Consider the following 19,724-nt stretch of genomic DNA (forward strand, 5'->3'; position numbering starts at 1 on the left):
GTCCCGGTGTCCCCGCTGTGTCCCGGTCCCGGTGTCCCCGCTGTGTCCCGGTGCCGGTGTCCCCGCTGTGTCCCGGTGTCCCCGCTGTGTCCCGGTCCCGGTGTCCCCGCTGTGTCCCGCGCTCTCCCCGGGGGTCGCGGTGCCCCCCCCGCCCCGCGCGCTCGGGCGCAGGCGCGCGCGGGTCACGTGCGCGGCGCAGGCGGCGGAGCGGCGCTGGAGTCCCGGGCCGCGCGCGACCCCCGCCCCGCGCGCCCCCGCGGCTCCGCGCGCGCCCCCGGCGGCGGCGGCGGCGGGTCCAGGTGAGGGGAGGGCGGGGCGGGGCGGGGGTCGGCACGCGGCCGCGGCGGGGCCGGGGCCGGGGCCGGGGCCGGCCCGGGCGGGGCGCAGGCCGAGCCCGCGGCGCGGGGGAAGGGGCGGCGGGGCCCGGCGGGGCGCGGAGCGGAGCCGAGCCGGTGGCCCGGGCCGCCGGCGGCGTCTCGGCGGTGCCGGCGGAGCCGCGGCGCCCGGCCGGAGCCTGTCAGCGCGCGGCCGAGCCGCCCGCGGCCCCGGCGCGGAGCCGCCCCTGCCCGGCCGCGCTCGGCCCGGCCGCGCTCCCGGGCCGCGGCTCGGCCCGGCCCCGCCGGCCCGGGAGGGACCGCGGCCGGGCCGGCGGCGCTGTCCGGCGCGGGCGCTGCCCGCGGGCCGGCCGCTGCGCGAGCCGGTCCCTCTGCCCTGACCTCATGCGGGCGGTGACGGCTTTGTGCCGTGTCAGCCGGGGCGCGTTGACGTTTCGCTTTTGTTCGCGTCCTCGGTGAGTCTTAAACCAGTCGGAAAAAGGCTCTCCACTCCTCCTCGCCGTGTGATTTCTGCGTTTCTCTAAATGCCAGCTACTTTAAAACCATCTCAGGAAGCTCAGAGCTCTGCTTCCTTCCCGCTGCTTTGGGGAATGGAAGGACAGAGCTCTTCTGTGGCTCTGCATCCTGGCAACAGGTTGGAGCTTCATGAGCTTTGTCTCTCCATAACCCCTCAGCCTCCTTATAGACACATGTTTGATCATTCCCCTCACTGGGAACTGTAGGGAAACCTTTATACGAGGTTTTATTGTAGTAAAACCTCTCTTAGAAGAACGTGCCTCTTGGTGGTCTTGTAATTATTGTGTGTTGTTCTGGCTGGATTTTTAGCTAAGGCGCCTTTCAGTATTTCCTGTGTGTGGAAACAAACACAAAGAACAAATCTGGCACCTTCCATAAAGGTTACCAAGTGTAATGACCACAAGATTTGGATTTGGCAGCTCTTTTCAAGTTGTAGCAGATGGTCCCAGCTTTTCTAGGTATCTTGTGGAGCGAGAAACAAAGGTTTTGAAGCGTGTGTTCAGAAGGGCCAGGTCTGGGCCTGGCGAGGTGTTTGCCAGAGATTCTAAGTATCCACTGAGCCCTGTGGCTTCCTCTGAAACTTACCTGGCTCCAAGAGGAAATGTTTTATAGTAACACTGTGTCCGGACTCTCCTGGGAGAGGAAAGATCCGAACGTGAGGGGCTGGCTGCACGCATACCTCATCTTCAGTTGAGAAATTACATTTCTTAGTATTTGAAACCCAAGGAAGGGTCTTCTGTTAGGCATTGGATTTGGGCTGAAAATCTCTCAGCAGCGCTCTCCAGCCATTTTCTCTGGAAGGCCTGTCCTTCTGTAGTAGGACTTGGAGGACTTGTAGGACTTGGTTGTTTACAACAGGCTTCCAGGTGATGGAGTAATTTAACATTTTTCTAGTAAAAAAGTAGATGCTTCTCTGACATAAGAATTCCAAGTCCTTGTGCATCTGGAAGTGTTGGTGTTTCCATTTTTCAGTGGCTTAAATATTTGACAATACAGGTTGTGGAGGTAAATTGTGCTGAGCAGCTGTAATGCCACTCTTTGTGCTGCCTGAGCACAACAAAGGTTCCTGCTTTTATGGGAGATGTTAAATGTTTCAGTGTGATAACTAAACCTTAAAGTGGCAGTATATTTTTATTTTCTTAGTACAAGAGCAATTGCTTTCGGATGGAAGCTGGAGTTACCACCCAATTAGACACTCACTAAATTTACTAGATTTGCAGTGGCAAAGGATTTGCTGCTGAAGGGATTGAAGAGTTAATGTGACTGTAACAGTTTGCATTGAGAATGGCGAAATTTTATAGGTTGCTAGCGAACCTCTGAAGGGCAGAAGGCATGATGAGGGTGTCTTTCAAAGTCCTGTGGTCTCTGTTGAGAAATGCAAAGCTGTGGTGCAGGGACAGTGTGAGGGAACAGGAGGCCTGCTGGTTGTAGAGCACTGAGCAGCAGGACTTCACCCTCAGTGCTGCAAAAACTGTATTCAAGCCTCAGCTTTTTCCTTAATGCACCAGCTGGACCAGAAGGAATGAGAAAGAATGTGTAGGGCTGGGAATAGGTGAGGACCAGCAGTGGAAGGAGAAATAACCCCAGGTGATACCAAGTTGAGGCAGCAGGGAAGATGAGGTTTTCCATCTCTGGGTGAGTCTCTCCATTTCCACCAGCCAGACAAGCAAGTCACCTTTGCTTTAGCAGAGCCGTGGATATTTTGTGCTTTGTCTTGACACTGTTGCAGACTCTGTTGTCCCCTCAGGAGCAGGTCTCTGATGTTCTTCAGGAGGAGCCACCCATTAATTGCAGATAACTGAGCATTTCAGCCACGGAGTCAGCGTGTTCCTGCATGGAGAGCTGGAGGTTTAGCTCAAGAGGATGAAGATAACTTAGATTGTCTTGTGCCCATGCTAATTAGAGTAATGCTGCTGGAGTTTAAAATTAATCTAAGATTTGGATTATGCAGGCTGGTAGTGGAAGTTTTCCAGAGGTCCAGAAGCTGGGGATTTTTCTCAGTCAATTGAGAAATCATTTTCCATCCAGTGGAACAGCATCTCACCTGCACGCTGAATGGCACATCAAAAATTGCTGCTGTAGTAATCAAAAATAGGAATAAGTACTGAATTGGTCATGTATATGTGAGAGCCCTCCTGAGGCTGTAACTCAGTAAATAACCTTTTTTTATGCATGTGGGGGGAAAAGAAAGGCAACCAGCGTGTGGCAGTGCTGTTGGTTTGGGAGCTGGGGTACGGGATGGAGACACATGTGAGACTCTACAGCTCATGAGGACCATCATCTTCTTGGACGTGAGACCAGTTTCCTTCTCCAGCTGGCATGAGTGCCTTGAAGCATAGCCCTACACAGGGCTTTGGATTTCATTTGTATGAAAAATGGAAAAGTACAGGAGATGAATGATACTTTGTCTAAATTAATTTATGTAAACCAATAATTTGGGAGACAGGAAGTTGCTTATGCTCAGTTGTATATATGGGACCCCAACCTTTAGGTCTGGTGGATGGGCATTCCACCAAAAGATGCATGTTCTTGAATTCTCCAAGTTCTATGTAAATAATTTTAATTTTATAATTTTTATTGTTTTGAAAATCAAACTACCTGCCAGGACCACACAGCTGGTGTAAGATTATGTTTTTCATTGTGGTTTCTGTGTGGTGCTCACAGAGACTGAGTTAAGCCTCTGGTCTGCATTTACAGAATCCCAGAATGGTTTGGGCCGGGGGAGAGCTTAAAGGCTGCCTCATTCCAACCCCTTGCCGTGCATGGCAAAGTGTTTCTTTGAAGAGTTTTTTAGGAGTGCTCTTCCCATCCCTGCAAGAATGCATTGCACTCCAGTTCTGTTGCATCCACATTTTTCCAGAAGGTCCTAAGCTGCTTGTGTGGTTCTTAATGGCAGTAGTGACAATAAATAACACTTGAAATTTGAATTTTCTAAAAGCCCAGAGCAGCACAAAATAAGCTGCAAGTTTTTATACAGTCAGAAAACTCAGAATAATCTTGATTTTTACCAAAGGTCTACCTATTTCTATTATATAAAGATTAGTTTTTTGGTCAGAGAAAACAATCTCCTTGATACTGTCTCCTACCAAAGAATTACTTTTAAGCTGTTTATTTTAGCTTCAATTCTTTTTTTATCCTTTATATGATTCCAGAATTTTAAAAGCTTCCCTGATATTTCCTGGATATTTATTGGATGTAAGAAGGAATAATATTTCAAAAGGTGCAGTTTTCAGTCAAACCTTAGTTCAGTGCTGATGATCACATGAATTTCTGGGCTGGTTATACTAGTGTTTAGGAAGTCCTGTGAGAATTTGGTGGTCAAGGACCACCTGTGGGGTGTGTCAGCTCAGAAAGGTCTGGTAGTGGTTAAATTCTGGTTTAAATAAAAAGCTTGTTGTAACACAGAGCACAAATTGCGACTTAAAAAGGTATTTTTCATAACTTTTGAAGGCAAGATCAAATACAGTCAAGATGCTCCTCATTTTAAATAGCATCTCATTTTGTTTGCTGGTTGCGTTGGTGGATCCTTGTGGAAAGTTATGTACTGAAAAGCTCTGTCAGTATTCACAGTGTGCTTCTTCCAAATGAAAATATCCTTACCATGGGAAATTACTAACTCAGCTAATGGGAATTGATTGACCAAATATTGTGCTGGGTGGACTGCAGCTCCCAAGAGAATTGCTGATTCCTATTTCCCTAGTGCCTGGCAGCAGCCTTGGTTTATATCTCAGCTGCTGAAAAGGGAAATTTCTACATGGCTAACTTAGCTGCTGAAGTTATCATCCTGCTTTCTAGAGCAGTCCTGAGCACCTCAGCAGTCAAATTCTGTTGGAATAAAACCAAATGGCTCAACTGAGGTTTGTCCATTGCAGCTTGGCATGAGTCGTAGGCTTTCAACAAACTTCTTGAACCTTTAACAAACTGATATTTTATTAAAATTGCTGTCAGACTACATGAGGATAGCACTGCAAGCAGTCGTGTGTGTTATAACAAGCTGTAATTTTCTCCTTGTCAGAAACATTTGGGTTTCAGTGGTTTAGCTTGAGGGCTATGGGAATGCAGCATACCAGTGTGAGGAGCAGTGACCAGTTCCATGGCAGTATGAGGGAACAAAGCCTGCCTTGCTGGAGACTTACTTGGTTTGATTTCTTCGTGTTTGGGAAAGCACAAACTCTAAGCAAAACTCTTCCTGTCGCTGGAACACTTCACAAAGCTGCTTCTGTCATTTCTTGTGGTCTGCTAAGGTGTGTGTTCAGTGTCCAGGTTTGTCAGATAACTTACTGTAGTGAAAGTTGGAGCAAATGAATCAATGTTGATTGCTTATTTTCCTTAACCAAATTTGGTCTCATCCCATGTGCACAATGGGAATGGAGACAGCAGCAGTTACTTTTTCTTCCTTCTTCCCATAGCCCATGCTGACCATCCTCAGTTTCTCACTGGATCTTGCTAGGGTAGCCTGTCTTTCCCAGGCCTTTGAAGCAGTAGGGTGTTGTGGTGGGGGACACTCAGAAGGGAGAACTGAAGGAACAAAAACCCTTTGGTTCCTTGCACTAAGGAGTTCAGAAGATTTTTCTTCCCTCACTGCCCCACCCTTCAGCCAAAATTACCCTCACCCTGCTGGGATAAGGCACAGGCCCCCAGAATGGGGACTGGCTGCTGCACCTTGGAGAGTTCCATAAAAACAGCATTTCCATGGCCTGGCCTTTCCTGTGAAATTTTGGCCTGGCTTTGGAGGTAACCAGCCAGCTTGTTACAGGACTCAGCTTTAGGCTGTGGAACATCCTTTTATGAAAAGGGTGAAAAAGTAGAACTAATGCAGTAGCTGCTGTAGACTATGAAAACCTTTTTTCGTTTTGGCTTATACAACAATACTAAAATTTCCTACTTCAAATTTTAATTTTGCTTCTCAGCTTGGTGTCTGGTGGTGGTATTTAAGCAGGTGCATCTAGCTGGAAACAGGTCACTGCTTGTGATTTATCCATCAGGTATTTGACCTGTTGCTAGACTTCTTGAGTTACAATTACTTAGAAATACAAGAAGATACGAGAGGCTGAAAAGTGTTAGATGACCATTAAAAGTGCTGCAAAGCTTCTATGATGTGATTAAATGTAAAACTTCTCCTTCTCTCTCAGTTGCTGGTTTGGTGTAACATGCTTAGGCTACAGCACAATTGGCTTTTAAAGCAATTTTTCTTGTTGTCTAGATAGAAGACAACAAATCTCCGCTTTTTCTTTCTGAGTGTACTTCTATTTTTTGCTTCCCCTGTTTGTTTTTGGGCAGTCCCCTTACCCACTGATGAGCAGGCAAGCATGTAAGCAGAAAATCTCCTTGAGAACCACCCCTGGACTATGCCTATAAACCCCGTTGATTCGAGGGGCGGTGTTTTGTTGTCCCAAAGCCATTTAGCTTTACTGCTGTGTTTTTATAATCCCAGGAGCTGGAGTGCATCCTGGTGAACCCGTGACCAGGAGCAGGGACTAGGAATGGATTCACCTCCACATGTTGGCCACCTGCAGGAGCAATGTCTGTCTGAGGTGGTCCTGTGGGCTTGGAACGTGCTTCTGGAATGAGCTTAACCTGAGCTGGTTTGGGCACCTACTCAGGATGAGCGGAGGGACATCCTGGCTGTGCCAGTTTCTCTGTTCGAACATTAGTTTAATCAAGACGAGTTTGCCCTAAGACTTAAATAAAAACATTATTCTAGATAAAACTTGCCCTGTTTAGAAGACCAGAATGTCATTTCCAGCTAAAGGAAGTATTCAATTTTCTGCCTGTCATGAAAGGTTGATTTTTCAAGCTGCTCAGGCTTTGCTCTTTGAAGCTGAATATAGTAATATGTGCTTTTTACATTGCTTAGGAGAGCATATGACTTGGTGCAAAACTGCATATTAAAAATGGAGCTATTCACCAGTATGTTCAGTATTTCTCTTATTTCCCATCACTGTCTGATGAAATGTGATGGTTTTCTTTCAGGATTCCATATTTGGGAGTTGCTGTTTAACCATGTTTGCCAGTCTGGAATTACCTGAAGTCCTTTTGCACACCGCACAATAATGAACTTGTGAAATTTGTTTTGGTAGGTAAAATAAGCATGTGATGTATCTGAATATCTGTTGTTTTTATACATTCTTCTCCTGCCTCTCCTCACTGCTGTATTTGCACAGCTGGGCTGGCTCCAGAGCTGACTTCCCAATTGGGCATACAGGGTATTTGCCATCAGGTTTATGGCTGCTCCTCCCAAGGAGAACAGTTGAGATGCTTTAGTGGTGTCATTCATCTAGCACCATTGTTTGAAGTTCGAAATTACTGGAACCCTGGCTAAGTTGTTTAAGAGGCAGTTTTAGTACATGTTTATTTTTAGGTATTCTTTCATATTATAACTGTGATTTTTAGCCTTATTTCATCTCCTTGTGTTGTATTGTTATATGACACTTGCTTAGAATTTGTTTAAAAGTTTTGTTAGGCTTTTGTTTTCTGGGTTTCTTGTTGTTTGGTTTTTTTTCCCCCAAAACCATATTATTTTAATCTTTGTATCATAGAATGGATGTGGGTGTCTAGGTTTATTCATTGCTCAGGTTTAGCAAACTCTAAGATCACTATGCTGGGCAACAAAGGAAACAGTTGTAGGAGGATAATACACTGTTGACAAATCTCCAGGAGAGACAATGTTGTGATCAGAGTTTCTAGGGTTTATGGGTGTTACATTTTAAACACAGACTGTGTGAGTGCATGTTACAGATTAAAAGAAAGCCATTCCTCTCAGGACTATTCTGGAGATACTGAATCTCCTCTGCTCCCATAATGAAAATCTCTGCATATTTTTCTCACTGGCACCTAAAACAAAGGAATCAGAAAACATTAAAGTGTATTATCCAAGACACCCTTTTTTCCTAATATTTTTTTCTATTAAGTCACTTGAAAACCATTTTTCAGTGACAGCAAATGCAATTTAAATCCTTTAGAAATTACGTTGCTACTGCTATCCCAGACTTTTCTTCCTCCCTTTCAATTCTGGTTCTCCCAAGGGATTTGGCTGTAACTTCATGTCTTTCCCTTCCCTGTTGCAGCTTTAAATAATGGTCAGTGTAAAGATGGGGACCCTGCTTACTGCCAACTTGTGCCATCTGCTAGCGAAGGGCATCAATCCATCCTTCCTTCTGCTCTCATCCTTCCCAATCTTTTGTGCAATGTGGCAGAGTACTTGTTGAGATGTAGAGCATGATTTTAGTACTTTTTATTTGTTTTGTGAGAGTGCAGGTTCTGATGTGACATCAGTTGTGAAAGTGTTTATTGTGAATACATTAAAAAGCTTGTAAATCAATAGATTGTGGCAGAAAACCTGGAATAGGTGGCCAGACAAAGCCCTGGTTTAATTGTGTGCTCTGTGTAGTGCAGTAGGGGAAAGCAAGACAAGAGATTTCAAGTTCTGTTTAAGACACAAATTGACATAAGTTTAGATCAGTTGAGTGAACCTTGGGGCAAAATTACCAAGGTATCATTTGGGGTTTTTTTTCCTTTGTGCTGTTTTTTTTTTTCACTCCAGAGACCAGCACTTCCAGGTACTCCAGAGTCTGCCAGCTTTCTCATGTTCAGCTGCTCTCTGGTTAGTGACAACTGGCTGTTTCAGATTTTACTCTAATCCCATCTGTCCTGGGATCTGGATGGGATTTTCCAAGCCTTGCCCAGCCACGTGGTGCTGGATTTGTTGTGCAGGCTGCCTGTCAGGCTGCTGGTGGGGACAGCACAGGGCATGACAAAATGCCTTGGGGTTCCTGATGGTGTGTGTGACCCAGCTGTCCATCAGCCTGGGTCTCAACTGTGGCATCCTGTATCCTGTGGGAATTCTTCCTCTGAAGAGTCTGTTTTGCACATGTGAGTGGGTCAGTTGTTTTATCCATAAGCTGAGTGTGCCTGGGAGCTCCTGGCTCCAACAGCCCAGGGTGTGCCCTGCACCCTTCGGGTTGGACACACTGGTCTTCATGGGCCAAGCTCTTCCACCCCCTGTCCCCATACAACAATGCAGGTGCATTTTGACCATTTGTCTGTTACTTGGCTGTTTTTCCCAAATACTCCTACTTCAATTAGATATTTTTAATAATTAGATTGTACTGAATAAGACAAACTTTATTATAAAGAGGCATAGCACTGGTTTTGTTGCTGTAGCCAGTTACAGGCCAGGTTTGAGGGTAAATGGTTGCCATGTGGTAGCACTGAACTTGCTTTGACTTCCCAGAAACAATTGTATAATGGGAAATAGTAATTTGGAAACTCTAAAGGAGCATGGGCAGGAAGAAGGCCATGTGTGCTTTTTGAAGGAAGGATGATTGCCAGAGACCTTCTTGTGCTGCCAAGTGAGCATGGATGTTTGAGTTCCTGAAGTGTGCTGTGGTTGTGCAAATCAGTTCATGTGTGGTTCTTATCAGAGACCCTCCATAACCTGCTGGGAGTTCTGGTTTAATGCATTGTTGAATGAGCAGTATTTTACAGTGTGCTTATGCTGAAGACTTTTTGTGTTTGTGTGGAAGAGTGTTGAGAGAAGGTACCTGCTAATTATGGTCAAGTGCTTGCTCAGGATTTATGGAAAGCAACTCTATAACAATGAGGTTACAGAAGTTGTTAGGATGCTTTGCAGCTGGGATTCATTTGCTCTGACATGGATGGTGTGCTGTGCACTGCCTGAAAAGGAAAATTTTGCAAATCATCACTTTCTCCTGTCATACTTGAGATAAATGATACCTGAGTATAGGAACAGACAGAAGTTCATGTGTTTTGGAGGGAAAGGGTGCATGAATGTAGAAGATTTCCTTGAGGAGCATGATGTGAAGAAAAAATGCAAAATGCAAAGGGAGCTGTAGCTATATGTGCTCATCTGGGAGGTAAAATATAAAACTTGGTTTTGGTTTGTTTCCTTCCCTCACAATATCCCAACGGTCCTGTGATTCTCTGAGTCAGGTGAAACAAGGCCTATGGTCCCTTGGGATTTAGAAAACTCAGTTTTTGTGGTGTTTACAAAGGGCCATAACTTCAAAAATCCTGTCAGATTTTAGTACATTCAGATGAGGTTGATGAAATTTCATCTAGGCTGCAGCATTTTAATGATTTTTTTTTTTAAACCATGATTTAAGCAATCTGGGAGTTTTCTGCTCTTTCACAGGGAAGATGGAGGCTTCAGACAGCTCCATTAAAAAAAAAAAAAAAAAGAAAAAAAGAAGATCTGAAATGTTTGTGTTCTTGTAGATAAATTCTTATAATTCTTATTTCTTTGGTGTTAGACATTGTCAGGTGTACTCATGTTTCTTGCTGCAGGTGCAACACCCCATCACCTCCAAGTAGTTGTAGCTTTTCAACATGTAGGAGCCTGTATTTTGAGCTGAGATTTCTCTCCCTAAAAATTTACTCATAATTTTCTGACCAATAACATTCTGTGTAATTTTCCACAAATATAGTGCTTATACTTCACAGGATGCTTGCCTCATTCCTTGTACAGAATTGCTGTTTGGCCATTAAAAAGGCCATTTGTATAGGACCCTCAGCTCCTCTCTCCCTGGAGTCAGTGGATGTGGAATAAAAGATGTAGGAATGCAGAAGGAGAAGGACTGTTTTCCTGATTAGTGTAAAGCCAGCTTGGGTAAGGAAGTAACCTGTCCAAGAATTTTGTGAAAATCAGTTAAAACATTTTTTTCACAGACTTCTATTAATTGTGATTCTCATTGTTTGGGCACCTGACATGAAACTGAGGAGTTTGCCTTAATGGAGTTTGCCTTAATGTTCTGCCAACACTCAGAACAGTAATTTAGACACAAAGCCAAGCAACAGGGGAAAGAAAAAAGATTTAATTCTGTGTTCACCTGGAAATTAATTTTAAAAATTTATTTCTCTTTTGCTTGTCTTTAAAGTTCCCATGGCAATAATAAGTATATGAAAGCACTATGAAAATAGATCAGTACCTGTGAAACATTGAATTTATTTTCTGATGCAGGACTGCAGAAGAGCTTGTGACACAAAATTCCCTTGGTTTTTAATCTGAGATTTGAGGATAAAGGCTGGTGCTGCAGGATGAGAGAATAACTCCATGTAAAATAGGGGATTATTCCTTAGTGCTGTTGGATTGACTGGTGTGAGGTAGGGTTGCCAGGGAGAAAAAAGCCACAGTATTTTGTAAGCATAGTGAGTGTATGTGTAGAGATCTGACCAAAAGCTATGGGGAATTTGGACTTCAAGCCCTTGATTTTTCCTTTGGAATATTGTCCCTTCAGCAGCCTTGTGTGAGTGTGTAAACAGTGCAGAGCTGAATCTGTGCTTTTCTAACATTGTTAGATTTTTTAATTAGAAAAGGCTATTTTCTGGCCAGTATCTGCAGCTCACGTTTCATCTCAAAGTTGTGGTTTTGTGTTGGGAACTTGAACCTCTGCCAAAACCCCAGTTTGTATCCTGTTCAAGAGTATGTTGTCCTGAGCCAAACCTTCTGGATGGGTTGTGCCAAGTACCCACAGCTTTGGAGTTATGAGATCTTGACAGTCCTGGCTGGTGAGTGGATTTGATTTTGAAAATTGTGGTCAGGAACAGGTCCTTTTTTTGGCTGTTGCTATAGATGGTTTGAATCTTTTAGCAGTATTTGCAAAGTGCTGAGTGTTAGAGCAGATGTCTTACCTGGAAAGGATAGTGCCATTGCCCTCGTGATGGAGTAGGAAAATGTGTATCTTAACATAGGTGGTGTCCACTGTAAGTTTAGGGATACTTTTATCACAGATTGTAATTCTGTAACAGCTTAGATTAATGTCATAATGTGAAAGTTTATTGCAAAATTTAGACACTGTATTAAGCAAGATCCATCAGGTGTGGGACTTGACTTTCTGAATTCATTCTTATCTGAGTGTGAGGTGGGGGCATGGTGGGAGTTGTGGGCTGTGACGAGGGAGCAGATTTCAGGTTGTTACATACATAGGAAGCTGAAAACAGCGAAATCTTTACAAACTTTAGAAAAGTAGGCAGAGTATGCCTGAGATTTTGCTGGGTGTGAGTAAGATATTTTTCAAATGCTACATTTCTCCTGGTGAAAATGTGTTGTGGCTTTTCTACTGCTTTGGACCTATTGCATCTACAGTCTCTAAAATTAAATTTGGTGGTTCTTCCTATCATTCTGTAATTCAGCTGTTACTGTGAGCTTGAGTCTCCTGACAGTCAGGCACTGCAGCATTGGTACCATGTGCTTGCTTGTCCCCTCTGTGACATAGGAATGAATATAATTCATTTTCCTCTGATTTTTTATCCTCTACCTTCCTTTCTACCTGTCTGTCTTTTAGATCAACTGGAATACTTCTGGAGTCACGTGCAGCACAATTCTGCCAGGAACCCCCTTCTGTTTGTCCTAGTGGAGGAACAGCCTGGACACTGCCATGGCCACCATTTTCAGCCTCACACAGCTGGTCTCACAGAGCCCAGTACTGGGTCACCAGGTAACTTTTTCTGTCAGTGACCAAATGCGCCACTGAAAGCAGCTGTTAATGTCCTTACACAATTATTATTCACAATAATTACTATATGTATTATAATTCTCTTTTTCCCTTCCAAGCATCGCCTTGACGTCTGACAGGCTCCCATTGTTGGAAGCAATGGTTTTGGATGATCTACCTAACTTAAAAGATACATATGCCTCCTTGTACTCCTCAGCTATGGAAGATTTAGAGGTCGATTTTGATTCAGGACTGGAGGAAGATGAACTGAAACAGGAGGCTGGGGATTCCACAATCTTTGTAGCTTTTAAAGGAAATATAAGTGACAGAGACTTTGAGCAGAAGCTGGATACCATACTGGAGAATGTGCCTGGCCTTTTACACATGGGTAATGTACCTCCTTGTCACTTTCCAGCTGTCCTTAAAATGCTTATTTAGGTAGTCAGGGTACTTGCACAAAAAATAGATAGTATTGCATTTGAGCAACTTAGTTTGTAATGATATTTGTTGGGGTTATTCTTAGCGAATTTGCAAGCTGTTATTCTCAGAAATACAGGCTACAAGTGTCTGCAGTTGTTTTGTTGTTTAAAACTGATTTATTTAGCAAATTCATTGATTTCTCTTCTGTTTCCACCTGGCTTCTCTGGAATATGAATTTTTATGCAGAGTAAGAGAATGTGTGTTTTACGATCTTTCGTGTCCCTCTGTGACACATGGCTGTGTTATACAAAAGTGAAATTAGGCTTGTTCACACAGGAGATGTTTTACTGCCCAAATGTCCAATTTAAACTACTGCAGTTCCTCTGAGAACGGGTCCACTTTCCAGTACCTGTGATATCAATGCCCTGTTCTGACCTATCCTACCTGATTGATTGATTTGTGTTGAGGAACGGGTAATGCCCTGATATACCCCTGAATGCTCACCCAGCTCTGGGAACAGCTCCGTGGCAAGTCAGTGATAACAGGCTTTTTGGGACATCTTTTACCAGCATGTTTAGATCTGGAAAAAGACATTTATCCCCTGTCTGAGCATGTTTTAAAAAGTCCTATGTTGATTTCTGATGGCTGCTCAGTTAGGTAGCCTTGATTTTCTTCAACAGTGTCAAACACATTTTCAGGACAATAACACATTACTTCTCAATAACCAAACTGAATTTCTTTATCACTTTATTCCTTTCTTTCAGTTTTGTCCACGTAGTCAGCTAGCATCAGTCTGTTGTGTTCTTGCTGTGCTCAGAGAGATAAAAAAGCTGGGATAAGACAAAAATACTGTGAAGAAATACCAGTTTTGAGCTGTGTCTTACAAACCGTTGGAAAGAGATGTAAATTAACAGACCATTACTGGTGTGAAGGGATGTGTGTAATACCACAGATCAATTATGTAGTTTTTGTTATGAAATAAATTCAGTCTATAACTGCATGTAGTCATCTTTGTTATATAGAGGCATCTGCATGCTGAGTCTGTCATAAATATTAATGCCAGGACTAATAAACATGATTCAGACCTCAGTTGAGAAAGCAAATTTTAGAAGTCAATGTCAAGTTAATTTGAAAATCATCCATGTGCGAAATTATTTAAACTGATTCAGAGCAAACCAGGATATCCTGAATGCAGGGTTAGTAAATAGTATGGGGTTATCTTGACAGATGCAGTGCTTGAAAAATTAGAAACTTGGGTTCAAATACATAGAAATACTGAAACTGATGTTACAATTTTTCTATGTAAAATATTGGGACATTAATAGCAAAAAATATGGGATTGTTCAAACATCCACAAAAGGGGATTTGAAAACTCCTTCTGCCGTGTTTCTGGCCAAAAACAGGTTTTTAGGTGGAATAAGGATGAATTTAATAATTCCATTACTGTAGCAGCAAAAGGGGCTTGATGAATTAATGGTGAACAAGAGCTTTCTAAATAGGAGTGAGTGTTGGCATTCTTAACTAACCCAAAAGTTAGCAAGTGTTCAGTAAATCTGAGGTTACAGTGGAGGAGCTGTCTGATGAAAATTCGGGTTGATGCTTTCTGTTTTGAGAGGAACAGAAAGATAGAAACTGGAAACTTATACAGCTATATTGGGAGTATATTTTTAACTATCCTTAACTGCATTTTGAAGCAATCATTTAGGTAGGTATCATGTTGGATAATGTGTCCAACATAACTGCCCAATCTTTCAACAGTTACTTTGAAAACCACTAATCTATGTCGAAACACTAATTTGTAGAACAGGTGTTCAGAAAACCTGCAAGTGAGTATTTTGCATGACTTTGAGATGCTTTTTGGCAGTGGATTTGAAATGTTTGCTTGTAGACAAAATATTTCAAGCACTTCATTCCTGTAGTCAGTTTTTCCCACATTCATCTGGTTTGCAAACAAATGTACTGTATCACAGGGCTGGAGCCCCTCTGCTCTGGGACTGGTGAGGAGAGCTGGGGGTGCTCACCTGGAGGAGAGAAGGTTCCAGGGAGACCTTGGAGCCCCTTTCCAGTGCTTAAAGCATCTCCAGGAAAGCTGGAGAGGGACTTTGAAAAAGGGATGGAGAGACAGGACAAAGGGGAATGACCTCAAGATGGAGGAGTCTAGATTTTAGATGGGATATTAGGAGGAAATTGTTCCCTGTGAGGGTGGGCAGGCCCTGGCACAGGTGCCCAGAGCAGCTGTGGCTGCCCCTGGATCCCTGGAAGTGTCCAAGGCCAGGTTGGGCAGGACTTGGAGCAGCCTGGGACAGTGGGAGATGTCCCTGCCATGTCAGGGGGTGGAATGAGATGGACTTTAAGGTCCCTTCCAACTCAAGGCTAATACCTGTAATTGTATGAAATCTGTTTTATTAGATATTTTCCAAGTTGTTTATCCATGGAATATTTCAATTTTTAAGTAATACTATCAAGTGATTCTGTTGTCTATTGCAGTGGTTATAATTTGAGTAGTTTTTTTACTGCTAATTTTTTGGAAAATTTCTGATGTGGTTTGGCAGCATTGGTTGCTGTACACCTGTGTGGGGAAAAAAATCTCCTGTGCCTGAGACTAAGCACCAGCAACTTTCAAAGCCAAATACGGTTTCATTTTTTTCAGCCTTTTAACCAAGTTCTTTCATCAGACGTGCTTAAAAAACTGCCTTTGCACTGACTTTGATTGTTTTTCTTTTAAGAATCCAACAAGTTAAAAGTGCAGAAAATAGAGCCTTGGAACAGTGTTCGTGTCACCTTCAACATCCCCCGGGAAGCTGCCGAGCGGCTGCGAATCCTGGCTCAGAACAACAACCAGCAGCTCCGAGACCTGGGCATTCTCTCAGTTCAGATTGAAGGTATTGCACACCAAATCTGCTTCCAAAGCTCAGATTTAAGTAGACTCAAAAAGCAGTTTTGCGTACTTGGTTAGCGTTGCAAAACTTTTAAGTTACTACTTAGGCTTTAGTGAAAAAGATAGCTCAGGACTTTTATTCTTTAAGAATAACATTTATTAATAATAAAAATGAAAGCTGGAAATGCTTCAGGCACCAGGAACCCTCCTGAAAATTTTTTTCTGTGTGTTGACTAGGAAAAGGTTGGCTGATTTTCTTTCCCTGTTGTTTCATGTAAGGCTTTCTTTAAGACAAGTTTTCAGTGGCTTTCACAGTTACCATATCCATTCTGGACAGTTGTCCGGGAGCGCCCTCAGGATGAAATTAAGGGCAGGTGATGCTTATCATGACATTTGTTCTTAAAACTGGAATCCAGAAGAGTGGTGTGATGTGCAAGTGTCCTTCTAAAGTGCGCAGTGGTGGTGAAGCCTGTTCTTCCTTCCTCGGCATCTCTTAAATTTAAAAGTCTGTGTTCTGCTTTTCTGTCTCTTCTGTTCACCCAACCTGTGCCTTGCTTTAGGGGAAGGCGCTATCAACTTGGCTTTAGCCCAGAGCAGGAGTCAGGATGTGCGGATCAATGGGCCTCTGGGAGCGAGCACTGCCATGCGCATGGACACGGGATTCCCCATGCAGGGAGGACAAGGTAAATCCTCTCTGGCTTCTTCCTGGTGCTTCAGCCACTCATAAATTTACTGCTGGGCTAATGAAACTCCACTGGTTACAGCAACTCTTGTTTGCAGAATTCTAGTTGCCATTTAAATTAATGTCTGGTCTTGTTCTGTGCTGTCAAACCATGTCCTGTGTTATGTAAATGAATTGTCAGGTGCATTGTGTCCCACAAACATTGGAGTGATTTTGGCAGGGCCTATTGGTTTGTTTTCAGGTATTTTGAGGGTGTGGTGCTTTGGGGTTTTGTTGGTTTGTTGGGTAATTGGTTTGTTTTGAGTTTTTACATACAGTCTGTTGAAGCAGATGACTTGAGTGTAGTGAAATCACTTTGAAATATGCACAGATTTTCACAGTGTTTTGCTTGGGTCCCTTTATGGAAACGTGCATAAGTCTTGATTCAGTGTACAATAAACTGACTTAGATTAAATCCCTTAGAATTATGGAAAGGACAGGACACTGTCATTGTTACTCTTTTCTTATTTTCTGATAAACATTTGAAATCTGATTATAAATAAGGGATTTTTGTGGAATTGTGTAGTTTTTAAACTATATTTTAGAGTATTGTATATTCATAAACAATTTTTAACTACAAAACTCAGATTTGTAGTTATTACAAAGAAAGCTACTATCTAATTTATTAAAATAGCTGAATCATAAGCAGAATAAATAACTGGAATTTAAAGACACAATAAATTGAATTTAAAAACAGAATAAATGGAATTTAAAGCATTTAAGCCAGGAGCATTTTTGGTCAGTTTATCTAAGATGCATTTGTGGCTGTTGAGGAGAAGGAATGGAAAGAACATTCTAGCTTTGTAGAAACCTAATTAAATAGTAGTGAAATTTTTGTCCTTAACAAAGACTAAAGCATTTCTAAGAAGGGCTTTACTCTCCACAGTACTTATCAGCTCCTTCATTTCCTCTCTGCAGGTCAACAACATAACCACAATAGAATCAAAAGGGCAACAGTAGCAATCATTTTAGAAAATGACAGCCTGTGGAAGTGAAACATTGAATTTTTTTTTCCTCTTGCATTACCTCAGTTACTTTCTAGTTTCAGGCAAAAGCCTGAGTTACTTGTACAGATTTGATACAATTTTGTCACTTGGTGCTTTCAGCGTAGGTCAGGCTCACAGACATCATCTGAGTCAGTAGTGTTTCCATTTATACTCTTTTAAAATTTGGTGTTAAAGAAAGACCTACAGCATGACCTGAACATGTTTGTTTGATACCAGGGAATCTGAGCTTTCAGACAGAGAGGTGTATCCTCAGGTTATCTTGGACAAACAATTCTTAAAGTCTAAAGAAATGTTTTACTGACAAATATATTTTTTTCTTGTTAAAAGAAAAATTCTAAAATTATTCTCTATATAACTGCAAGACTTGATGATTTCTATTTTTATTTTTTAAGGTTTAATAAGAATGAGCAATGCTGCAGCTGTCATGATGTCCCAGGGTGGAAATGTGCCCTCCTCTATGGTGGCAAGTGGTGCTAGTGCTGAGCTGCAGCCACGAACACCTCGGCCTTCCTCACAGCCAGGTGGTAAAATTTAGTCATAATACTGATCTGAAAACGTTCTTAAATTTTGATTCTTCAGCACACAAGCTTGAGTGTGTACTCATGAGAGTACGCCAGAATTGTTCTGGAGCATTTTCCCTGACTTTCTGGGAGCTACTCTTTTCTGTGAAAAGCTCCCTTTCCCCTTAATCTGTTAAATTTTTTCAAATAATTTGAGTGCCTAATAAGTCACCAGATTGCTTGGTATTTTGTTCAAATGTGTTGAGCAATGGCAATTGTATTTTTAAACTTGAACTGTCATGACTGAGCTTTACATTTAGGTGAAAGTAAGAGAAGGATTAATTCAATGAGGCAGGAATATTTCTGGTGCTCTTTTTTCCCTTCTTTTCAGGAAGGGTAGATAGACTGGTAAGTTAAAGATTGGAGGTCTGGTGGGTGTGAATGTTTGGGGGTTATTCTTCACAGGTTCCCCATGTAAGTGGTCATGGCACCAAGCCTGACAGAGTTCAGGGAGTGTCTGAATGATGCTCTTTGTCCTGTAGTTTAATTTTAGGTGATCCTGCCAGGAGCAGGGATTTGGACTCAGTGGTCCTTCCAGCTGAGATACTCTGTGATTCTGCAGTTCTGAGTGTGTAGAAGGCTCACATCAGTCTGTAGCATTGTGGGGCTGTTGTGCTTTGTTTTAGAGGATATAGATTGATAAGACCCGGCCTCTCTGGACTATGAACTTATATGCAGAGTAAGAAAATGCAAGCAAGCAATTTAGCCTTTGTTGTTTTGGGATGGGTTTTGTCTACAGTCAGGGTTTCTTAAAAAAATTTTTTTTGCTATTTTATTAGATGCAATGGACCCACTCTTATCTGGGCTAAATATGCAGCAACAAAATCATCAATCTGGATCTTTAGTTCCTCAGCTCCATTCTATGCAGTCAGTTCCTGTAAACAGGCAGATGAACTCAGCCAACTTTCAGCAGCTACAGCAGCAGCAGCAGTTGCAGAATCGGCCTCCCCAGCCACATCAGCAGCCACAGCAGGGTATTCGACCTTCATTCACTTCACCAGCACAGGTTCCAGTTCCCCCTGGCTGGAACCAACTTCCTTCTGGAGCACTTCAGCCTCCTCCAACCCAGGGAGCACTGGGTACATTGACAGTAAACCCGGCCTGGAAAAAGGCCCCATTGCCTGGACAAATGCAGCAGCAGCTTCAAGCAAGACCATCTCTAGCAACAGTACAAACTCCTACTCATCCTCCACCTCCATATCCTTTTGGAAGCCAACAAGCTTCCCAGACTCACTCAAACTTTCCCCAGATGAGCAATCCTGGCCAGTTTACTGCTCCTCAAATGAAAAGCCTTCAGGGAGGGCCCTCACGGGTTCCTACACCACTACAACAACCCCACCTGACCAACAAGTCTCCTGCTTCTTCTCCCTCCTCCTTCCAGCAGGGCTCTCCTGCCTCATCTCCCACCGTTAACCAGACGCAGCAGCAGCTGGGACCAAGGCCTCCCCAGAGCAGCACTCTTCCCCAGGGATTCCAGCAGCCTGTCAGTTCTCCCAGTCGTAATCCTATGGTGCAACAGGGGAATGTACCCCCCAACTTCATGGTGATGCAGCAGCAAAACCAAGGTCCACAAGGTTTACACCCTGGTTTAGGAGGTAAGAAGTATGAAATCTTCTTTTATTTTAAAAGGAAAAGAAACATAAAGTGTCTAGAACTACTATTGCTGTTAGTTCTGAAAAGATCCTTTATGAGACAGAATCAACAGACAGGTGGAGTATGAGGTGGGTATTGGTGAGTGAGCATCCACATCACTTGGTTTCTACACTGTCTCTGTCCTGTAGTGTCACAGAGATGCCCAAAGCGTCAGGGAGGAGTTGCTGTGTACATTGCACTT

At 43.1% G+C, this 19,724-nt stretch overlaps 1 protein-coding gene across 2 annotated transcripts in view; it reads left to right on the plus strand.

Moving 5' to 3' along the window:
- The first annotated feature begins 227 nt into the window (after window positions 1-227).
- NCOA6 (nuclear receptor coactivator 6) overlaps window positions 228-19,724 on the plus strand; it is a 43,622-nt gene continuing 24,125 nt past the window's right edge. The window contains exons 1-8 of one of the 2 annotated variants that reach the window (XM_031506536.2): window positions 233-299; window positions 6,825-6,927; window positions 12,155-12,307; window positions 12,424-12,692; window positions 15,451-15,606; window positions 16,163-16,285; window positions 17,723-17,851; window positions 18,670-19,485. In XM_031506536.2, the coding sequence (XP_031362396.2) occupies window positions 12,464-12,692; window positions 15,451-15,606; window positions 16,163-16,285; window positions 17,723-17,851; window positions 18,670-19,485 (1,453 nt within the window). In that variant the 5' untranslated portion in view covers window positions 233-299; window positions 6,825-6,927; window positions 12,155-12,307; window positions 12,424-12,463. Of the gene's footprint in view, window positions 300-6,824; window positions 6,928-12,154; window positions 12,308-12,423; window positions 12,693-15,450; window positions 15,607-16,162; window positions 16,286-17,722; window positions 17,852-18,669; window positions 19,486-19,724 lie in introns of both variants that reach the window. The other variant, XM_031506537.2, reaches the window with a different exon arrangement.

Source organism: Lonchura striata, chromosome 17, assembly GCF_046129695.1.
Source record: "Lonchura striata isolate bLonStr1 chromosome 17, bLonStr1.mat, whole genome shotgun sequence".
NCBI classification, from domain to species: Eukaryota; Metazoa; Chordata; class Aves; order Passeriformes; family Estrildidae; genus Lonchura; species Lonchura striata.